We start from the raw sequence: 10,166 nt of genomic DNA, 5'->3' as shown, positions 1-10,166 counted from the left end.
ATGAGGGAAAAAGACGGTTTAATCCATTTTAGAATAAGGCTGTAACGTAACATAATGTGGAAAAAGTCAAAGGGGTCTGAATACTTTCTAAATGCACTGTAGCCATGTCATTTTGACTTGTTATTCTTCTTTGTTAATTCACTGTGTATGTATTTATTGTGTCATTATTTTAAATGTTGTATCTTTCACTCTGCATTGTTGGAAAAGGATCCGTCAGTCAGCATTTTACTATTAGCAAACACCTGTTGTTTATGAAGCAAATTACAAATGAAATTTGATTTGGATTGAAATAGGTGTTGGCAGTCATTTTCGGTTCATAAGAGGTTCTGGAAGTCAAGCAGTAGAACATGTGAGGTTCTGGAACTCAGTTCTGGTGTTCTGTTCCATGTTCCTTGTGTATTTCCCTCAGTGATTCAAAGATCAAATGAACACAAAAGTAGACACAAATACAACGCTGATAAAGAGAAAGTTCTTCTGGTAATAATTTGTGCTTCAGTGTTTTGTCAGTGGTGGAAGAGATACTCTGGAGCTGCTGCAGTGTGTCTGGGGGCTGCTGTGTGTTCTCCTACTGGCTGGGATCATAGGCCTGTTTCTCTACCGTGAGTTTGATATGTTCTCACTCAAACATTCTTCATCATCAGTGGTGTAATGACCAGGGATCAATTATTTTTAATTTCAGACAATTCAATTCATAAAGTACACCAAATTCCAATTCCACGTTTTCCTCATTGAAAAGCATTGAAGAGAATTGAAATTCAATTAGAATTCCAGTTTACTTCCTGAATTGAAATGTAACTGACCCCAACCCTGGTCATGTCTGATTAACATTTCCACTGTTTCCTTGTTCATTGGTCGTATTATTTCACAGAGAGAAACCAATTGACCAGTTCCAACACCCTGACTGAAGAGAGGGACCAGCTACAGACCAGTTACAACACCCTGACCAAAGAGAGAGACCAGCTACAGACCTGTTCCAACACCCTGACCAAAGAGAGGTGACCAGCTACAGACCAGTTACAACACCCTGACCAAAGAGAGAGACCAGCTACAGACCAGCTACAACACCCTGACCAAAGAGAGAGACCAGCTACAGACCAGCTACAACACCCTGACCAAAGAGAGAGACCAGCTACAGACCAGTTACAACACCCTGACCAAAGAGAGAGACCAGCTACAGAAAGAGACAGAACGTCTGAAACAATCTTTAGTTGAGAAAGGTGAGTCAAATTGTCTAATGACTGTTCTGTTTCACAGTCTCTGTATCAGTTCACATGTCACTTATAAACAGGAAATTGAAATTACATTAAATGAAAAATGTTAGAAACAAACTACGACTTCAAAACCGCCTATTAGTTAGTGCCCCGTCTTCCTTGACTGTCTGATTGATACTTAATTCAATGTTGTATTAAAGTGACTAAAGCAGGAAATGTTCAACTTATAGTTTGTACTCAAGGATGGAAGAAGATTGGTAGCAGTTGTTATTACGTCTCTACTGAGGAAAAATCCTGGGAGGAGAGCAGACAGGACTGCAGTAATAGAGGCGCACACCTGGTGGTCATCAACAGCCAAGAACAACAGGTAATCTCCCTTATAGCTTTAATGTAATGACATGAAAAAACGAAATGGCAGATTATTAGAAAATTCTCACAGGTACCATAGTTTATAGTTACATTTCTCCATAACCATCCCTCAGTTTTTTTGACTGAAACAGGGGCGGGGTAGTACGCTTTCTTATTGTTTCAACTGCTGATTGCACCTTTACTGTCAATCACCAGTAATACATGAATTATGCCACTTGGTTTGACAGCTTGATGCCTCAATGTGTTACTCAACTGTGTTTTAGAAGAGGAAGTCAGCCAGAACAACCACAGGGAGAGAGTTCCTGTTCAAGTGTTGCAATCAGTATTGCAATCATATCCCGTGCCAGAACTGTTACCACATCTACAGAGACCAAAAGCATCAATTTGAAGACGTACTGTACCAATTCAGAGTTGCCTACCTTCAATCCAATACACGTTATGGGAGCTCAAATGACATTAATTATTTTCAGTGGGTAGTTCTTAAAAGTGTATATGATATGCTGCTCTCCGGATCAAGGGAGGAGGAAAACAATGGGATACAACATGTGTAAGTACATGGTCACATGGTGACATGGTTAGTGTCGTACTATTGGTTAGACAGTTTCCCCTTTAATGAGATTGACTGTTAAAAGTGTCTCTGACATCAGACTGAGTCACACAGAGACTCCAGCTGTGCAGCGAACAGACACAAACCTACAACTGAGATAACAGCAGACGTTACAACAGTAGAAGTTAAACAGTAGATGTTACAACAGTAGAAGATACAACAGTAGAAGATACAACAGTAGAAGTTGCGAGAGTAGAAATTGCAAGAGTAGAAGTTCCGATTTGAAGACAAATAACCTAATTATTAAATAAAGACCATGGATATTGATGATCATATATACACAAACGAAAGGCCGATCAAGTCTGACAAGAAGGATGGATTTGGTGATCAACATTCAGGTAACAGCCGGTGCTCATTTTGGGTGCCTGAACTCCACCATATGTTAAGGCCAATATATATTCTATAAGAGTGCCCCTGCTGAAAAAAACAGCGTAGACCAACCAGATCAATTTCAAGCTGATTCATGTTGGCCAGTGCTGGCCGACCAGTCTTTGCTGTGTTTTGGACACTGTTGACCAGTGACCAATTCACAATATGCTGGCAAAAGTTACGTTTAATTCCTAATGGAATCCAGCCAGAGTGGATTCCGAAAATTTAATAATCAGCTCGTCTAGCTGACTATAGACTGCTCCGGCAGGCGAAAATCTATATTCAGAATGACTGCCAGGGCAGAAATTATGAATGAATGAGACTATCTGAACCAGGCTTCCCCAACTGGCGGCCCATGGGCCGAATTTGGACCGAGGGTGGTTTTATTTGGACACTCAAGTTAACAAGTATTTTGTTCTGCCCCTGACCAAGGCAGTTAACCCACTGTTCCTAGGCCATCATTGAAAATAAGAATTTGTTCTTTAACTGCCTTGCCTAGTTAAATAAAGGTTAAATAAAAACAGAGAGAGAGCTGATTGATGGGAGCTGTCAATAGCACTGCTAAAGTAGAGTCTTAAACAGAGAGAGAGCTGGTTGATGGGAGCTGTCAATAGCACTGCTAAAGTAGAGTCTTAGACAGAGAGCTGGTTGATGGGAGCTGTCAATAGCACTGCTAAAGTAGAGTCTTAAACAGAGAGAGAGCTGATTGATGGGAGCTGTCAATAGCACTGCTAAAGTAGAGTCTTAAACAGAGAGAGAGCTGGTTGATGGGAGCTGTCAATAGCACTGCTAAAGTAGAGTCTTAAACAGAGAGAGAGCTGGTTGATGGGAGCTGTCAATAGCACTGCTAAAGTAGAGTCTTAAACAGAGAGAGAGCTGGTGATGGGAGCTGTCAATAGCACTGCTAAAGTAGAGTCTTAAACAGAGAGGATTCTGTTAATAGTGAAAGTGGCTGGAAGACGACAGGGTTGACATGGGAAGAAGTTGGAGACCTCAATCAGCTGAGACTGGTGACATGTATTTCTGGATCTTAGTTATGGTAATACTACAACAGTGTGAAGCCTGTTGGCCAATGGAATTCAAGCAGTTCATTGTGGATATGCCGGCTACGCCTGATGTGATTTGTATTTCAGGAAACATGGATCAAACTGAGTTTATCATCCAGGGAGATGTAGTGGTTCTGTCTTGGTCAATCTATCCAATAGGAGAGAGATTGTATTCTTCAAACAACTATGTGATTTGCCAAAAAAATGAAGCAATCAACCATCACAAAGAATAGTCAGCCTGACAAACAGAGTTGCCTCTCTCCTCTCATAGAAAAAAAAGGACCTATTTTGTATTCGTGGCAGTTTAACAGTTGGGTGGAAACAGGGACGGAACGTGGAAATGTAAAAAACTGATTTAGCTTGTCTGTTCAGATTAAGATAGTTGACACTGCCACCCTTGTCACATCTAAGTTCCTGTAGATTGTGAAAACAGGATGTCATCATCCTGCGGTCACACCCACAGAAGACCAAGCATGTGTCAGCAAAATACTAACATATAACATTGGACAATTCTCTCAGTAAAACAGCAGAGTCTAATTAAACAGTATGTTGGTCATAGTTCATTTTCCACCACATCCCTTTAGAGATTCATCTCAACCTGATAGGATATTACTTACAATCATTTTCATCAAACTAGCATCAACATGAGGAAAAATGTAAGACCGTCTTACACTTACCAAATCAAATCAAACTTTATTAGTCAACGTGCGCCGAACACAACAAGTGTAGACTTTACCGTGAAATGCTTGTTTCCAAGCCCTTAACCAACAGGGCAGTTCAAGAAGAAGATAATATTTACCAAGTAGACTAAAAATATGAAGTAATAATAAAAAGTAACACAATAACGAGGTTATATACAACACCATAGTACCCTCCAAGCTCGTCATCAAGCTCGAGACCCTGGGTCTCGACCCCGCCCTGTGCAACTGGGTACTGGACTTCCTGACGGGCCGCCCCCAGGTGGTGAGGGTAGGCAACAACATCTCCTCCCCGCTGATCCTCAACACTGGGGCCCCACAAGGTTGCGTTCTGAGCCCTCTCCTGTACTCCCTGTTCACCCACGACTGCGTGGCCACGCACGCCTCCAACTCAATCATCAAGTTTGCGGACGACACAACAGTGGTAGGCTTGATTACCAACAACGATGAGACGGCCTACAGGGAGGAGGTGAGGGCCCTCGGAGTGTGGTGTCAGGAAAACAACCTCACACTCAACGTCAACAAAACTAAGGAGATGATTGTGGACTTCAGGAAACAGCAGAGGGAACACCCCCCTATCCACATCGATGGAACAGTAGTGGAGAGGGTAGCAAGTTTTAAGTTCCTCGGCATACACATCACAGACAAACTGAATTGGTCCACTCACACAGACAGCATCGTGAAGAAGGCGCAGCAGCGCCTCTTCAACCTCAGGAGGCTGAAGAAATTCGGCTTGTCACCAAAAGCACTCACAAACTTCTACAGATGCACAATCGAGAGCATCCTGGCGGGCTGTATCACCGCCTGGTATGGCAACTGCACCGCCCTCAACCGTAAGGCTCTCCAGAGGGTAGTGAGGTCTGCACAACGCATCACCGGGGGCAAACTACCTGCCCTCCAGGACACCTACACCACCCGATGTCACAGGAAGGCCATAAAGATCATCAAGGACATCAACCACCCGAGCCACTGCCTGTTCACCCCGCTATCATCCAGAAGGCGAGGTCAGTACAGGTGCATCAAAGCTGGGACCGAGAGACTGAAAAACAGCTTCTATCTCAAGGCCATCAGACTGTTAAACAGCCACCACTAACACTGAGTGGCTGCTGCCAACACACTGACACTGACTCAACTCCAGCCACTTTAATAATGGGAATTGATGGGAAATGATGTAAATATATCACTAGCCACTTTAAACAATGCTACCTTATATAAATGTTACTTACCCTACATTATTCATCTCATACGCATACGTATATACTGTACTCTATATCATCGACGGTATCCTTATGTAATACATGTATCACTAGCCACTTTATACTATACTATGCCACTTTGTTTACATACTCATCTCATTTGTACATACTGTACCCGATACCATCTACTGTATCTTGCCTATGCTGCTCTGTACCATCACTCATTCATATATCCTTATGTACATATTCTTTATCCCCTTACACTGTGTACAAGACAGTAGTTTTGGAATTGTTAGTTAGATTACTTGTTATTACTGCATTGTCGGAACTAGAAGCACAAGCATTTCGCTACACTCGCATTAACATCTGCTAACCATGTGTATGTGACAAATAAAATTTGATTTGATTTGATTTGATTTACAGAGGGCACCGGTACCGAGTCAGTGTGGAGGTTATATACAGGGGTTATCGGTACCGAGTCAGTGTGGAGGTTATATACAGGGGTTATCGGTACCGAGTCAGTGTGGAGGCTATATGCAGGGGGCACCGGTACCGAGTCAGTGTGGAGGCTATATGCAGGGGGCACCTGTACCGAGTCAGTGTGCAGGGGTACAGGTTAGTTGAGGTAATATGTACATGTACGTGGGGGCGAAGTGACTAGGTAACAAACAACCAGCGAGTAGCAGCAGTGTACAAAAGGGAGAGGGGAGTGCGGGGGGGATCAATGTAAATTGTCAGGTGGCAATTTTATGAATTGTTCAGCGGTCTAATGGCTTGGGGGTAGAAGCTGTTGAGGAGCGGACACTCCGGTACCGCTTACCGTGCGGTAGCAGAGAAAATAGTCTTTAACTCGGGCGACTGGAGTCTCTGACAATGTTATGGGCTTTTCTCTGACACCGCCTATTATATAGGTCCTGGATGGCAGGAAACTTGGCCCCAGTGATGTACTGGGCCGTTCGCACTACTCTCTGTAGCGCCTTACGCTCAGATGCCGAGCAGTTGCCATACCAGGTTTGGATGCAACCGGTCAGGATGCTCTCGATGGTGCAGCTGTAGAACCTTTGGAAGATCTGGGGACCCATGACAAATCTTTTCAGTCTCCTGAGGGGGAAAAGGTGTTGTCGTGCCCTCTTCATGACTGTCTTGGTGTGTTTGGACCATGATAGTTTGTTGGGGATGTGGACACCAAGGAATTTGAAACTCTCGACCCGCTCCACTACAGCCCCATCGATGTTAATGGGGGCCTGTTCGGGCCCGCCTTTTCCTGTAGTCCACGATCAGCTCCTTTGTCTTGCTCACATTGAGGAAGAGGTTGTTGTCCTGGCACCACACGGCCAGGTCTCTGACCTCCTTCCTACAGGCTGTCTCATCATTGTCGGTGATCAGGCCTACCACTGTTCTGTTGTCAGCAAACTTAATGATGGTGTTGGAGTTGTGTTTGGCCACAAAGTCGTGGGTGAACAGGGAATACAGGAGGGGACTAAGTACACACCCCTTGAGAGGCCCCTGTGTTATTGATCAGCGTGGCAGACGTGTTGTTGCCTACCCTCACCACCTGGGGGAGGCCCGTCAGGAAGTCCAGGATCCAGTTGCAGAGGGATGTGTTTAGACACCAGAGTCCTTAGCTTAGTGATGAACTCCGTGGGTACTATGGTGTTGAACGCTGAGCTGTAGTCAATGAACAACATTCTCTCGTAGGTGTTCATCCTTTTGTCCAGGTGAGAAAGGGCAGTGTGAAGTGCGATTGAGACAGCGTCATCAGGTTAAAAGCCTGATATAGACAGTGGTGTAATCCATGGATACGTATCACAGATCATCTGGCTGTATGTACTGGGAGCTGATGGCCTTACTGTTGTAGAGATGGCAGGAGCAGGTTAACAGCCTGATATAGACAGTGATGTAGTCCACGACGATACGGATGAGTATCACAGATCATCTGGCTGTATGTACTGGGAGCTGATGGCCTTACTGTTGTAGAGATGGCAGGAGCAGGTTAGAGCCTGATATGGACAGTGGTGTAATCCAAGGATACGTATCACAGATCATCTGGCTGTATGTACTGGGAGCTGATGGCCTTACTGTTGATGAATGAAGGCTGATATAGACAGTGATGGTGTAGAGATGACAGGAGCAGGTTAAAGCCTGATATAGACAGTGATGGTGTAGAGAATTCAGGTTAAAAGCCTGATATGGACAGTGATGGTGTAGAGATGACAGGTTAAAAGCCTGATATAGACAGTGATGGTGTAGAGATGGCAGGAGCAGGTTAAAGCCTGATATAGACAGTGATGGTGTAGAGATGACAGGCTAAAAGCCTGATATGGACAGTGATGGTGTAGAGATGACAGACTAAAAGCCTGATATAGACAGTGATGGTGTAGAGAGGGCAGGAGCAGTGAAATAGAAATACTAAGGGTAGGCATTTACTTCAAGTTTGTGGAGGGGAGGACGGTAGGAAGGGATAGAAGAGAGGACGCTATTTTCACAAGATTAAGAACAAATTCTTATTTACAATGACGGCCTACCGGGGAACAGTGGGTTAATTGCCTTGTTCAGGGGTAAAACGACAGATTTTTAACTTTGTCAGCTCGAGAATTCGATCTAGCAACCTTTCGGTTACTGGCCCAACACTCTAACCACTAGAATAACTGACGCCCTTACACACAATATTTAATTCACCTTTCATGCTACGCAAAGATAAACAGCATACATCATTTAGTTGGACTTATTGCACCTGTTACTGAAATGGTTGTTCCAGTTTAGGAAATCTAATTTATTTATCTTTCCAACCCTGGCAGTCGTTCTAAACGCAGATCGTGGGTGAATAGAAGTTCTCATTTTTTGATATCCCTAGTCAGGCTAGATTCCAATAGGAATTAGGCATCGCTTTGTAAGACAACGTAATGTTTCTCCATGCTGGTTTTGCTGGTGTGCAAAACACATTGAAGGCTGGTCACCAGTAAAAACACAATGAAGGCTGTTCACCTGCGAAAACACAACGAAGGCTGGTCACCAGCAAAAACACAATGAAGGCTGGTCACCAGCAAAACACAATGAAGGCTGGTCACCAGCAAAAACACAATGAAGGCTGGTCACCAGCAAAAACACAACGAAGGCTGGTCACCAGCAAAAACACAATGAAGGCTGGTCACCAGCAAAACACAATGAAGGCTGGTCACCAGAAAAACCACAATGAAGGCTGGTCACCAGCAAAACCACAATGAAGGCTGGTCACCAGCAAAAACACAATGAAGGCTGGTCACCAGCAAAACCACAATGAAGGCTGGTCACCAGCAAAAACACAATGAAGGCTGGTCACCAGCAAAAACACAACAAAGGCTGGTTACCAGCAAAACCAAAACGAAGGCTGGTCTCCAGCAAAACCAAAACGAAGTCTGGTCTCCAGCCTATGCTGGTCTATACTGTTTTTTCAGCAGGGGCTGCAACTCAAGCAACAGAACATTTGAGGTACTCAGTGTTGTGGCCCAAGTCAAGCTTGTCTATTTTACTCAGTGCTTGACAGAGCTACTCTACACAAATAGACGCAAATACCTGATAAAGTTCTTATGATAATAATTTGTGCTTCAGTGTGGAAGAGACGTTTCCTAGCTTCTGCAGTGAGTCTGGGGCTGCTGTGTGTTCTCCTACTGGCTGGGATCATAGGCCTGTTACTCTACCGTGAGTTTGATATGTTCTCACTCAAACATCTCACTCTAATGTTCTTAATAATCTATGGTGTGATGAACAATGATTGGGGTCAATTCCATTTTCATTTCAGTCAAATCAGAAAGTAAACCAAATTCCAAATGTTCCTCATTGAAGCATTGAAGAGAATTGTAATTGTAATTCCAGTGTACTTCCTGAATTGACTGGAATTGAAATGCAACTGACCCCAACCCTGGAGATGTCTGATTAACTTGGTCGTTGATTGTATTATTTCACAGAGAGAAACCTATTGAACAGTTACAACAACCTGACTGCAGAGAGAGACCAGCTACAGACCAGCTACAACAACCTGACCAAAGAGAGAGACCAGCTACAGACCAGTAATAAATATGGCAAATGTCCCCGAGACTGGAAGAAGTCTTGCTGCAGTTGTTACTACATCTCTGCTGATGAGAAAACATGGGAAGACAGCAGAAAGGACTGTCAGGCGAGAGGAGCAAACCTGGTGATCATCAACAGCAGAGAGGAACAGGCTTTCATCAAAGCGTTCAACAAAAGAGCCTGGTTTGGTCTGACGGACATAGAAGTTGAGGGAACCTGGAGATGGGTGGACGGCACACCACTGACCACAAGTTACTGGACCAAAGGGGAGCCAAATGATTTGCAAGAAGACTGCGCTTTGGTTGATAACACTCAACAGGACCCAGTAGTGGCTTGGAATGATGTGCCATGTAACCACACAAATAGTTGGATCTGTGAAAGGCAGGTGTGTTAAGGCTGTCAATAACAGTTAATGTAGAGAAAAGCATGACCCACATTTATAAAATAATGTTTTCTCTGACCACTCTGTCTCTCTCTCTCTCTTCACTCCCTCTAACAGTTCCATCGCTTAACTTCTTGTTTTACTCTTAATTTGTTACGTTTGACTGCTCTGAAATGTGTTTAACTTACAAAAGTGTTTCCTGAGGTTTGGGAGGGCTGGGGGTTGGGAAGAGATTGGGAGA

The 10,166-nt window shown here is 43.9% G+C and overlaps 1 protein-coding gene across 1 annotated transcript; it reads left to right on the top strand.

Moving 5' to 3' along the window:
* The first annotated feature begins 7,475 nt into the window (after positions 1 to 7,475).
* Positions 7,476 to 9,937, top strand: LOC139419348 (CD209 antigen-like protein C). Its single transcript, XM_071169287.1, has 3 exons — positions 7,476 to 7,488; positions 9,085 to 9,174; positions 9,441 to 9,937. Exons 1-3 carry the CDS (start codon positions 7,476 to 7,478, stop codon positions 9,935 to 9,937), a joined length of 600 nt encoding a protein of 199 aa, XP_071025388.1.
* Positions 9,938 to 10,166: the final 229 nt, after the last annotated feature.

Source organism: Oncorhynchus clarkii, chromosome 10 (genome assembly GCF_045791955.1).
Source record: "Oncorhynchus clarkii lewisi isolate Uvic-CL-2024 chromosome 10, UVic_Ocla_1.0, whole genome shotgun sequence".
Lineage (NCBI taxonomy): Eukaryota > Metazoa > Chordata > Actinopteri > Salmoniformes > Salmonidae > Oncorhynchus > Oncorhynchus clarkii.
This window is presented reverse-complemented; position numbering and strand designations above follow the sequence as displayed.

What these genes read in the sequence shown, in the direction of transcription:
- LOC139419348 (XM_071169287.1), top strand. An exon ending in CATAGGCCTGTTACTCTACC is followed by an intron (nt 9,175 to 9,440) that starts GTGAGTTTGATA and finishes ATTATTTCACAG; the next exon opens with AGAGAAACCTATTGAACAGT.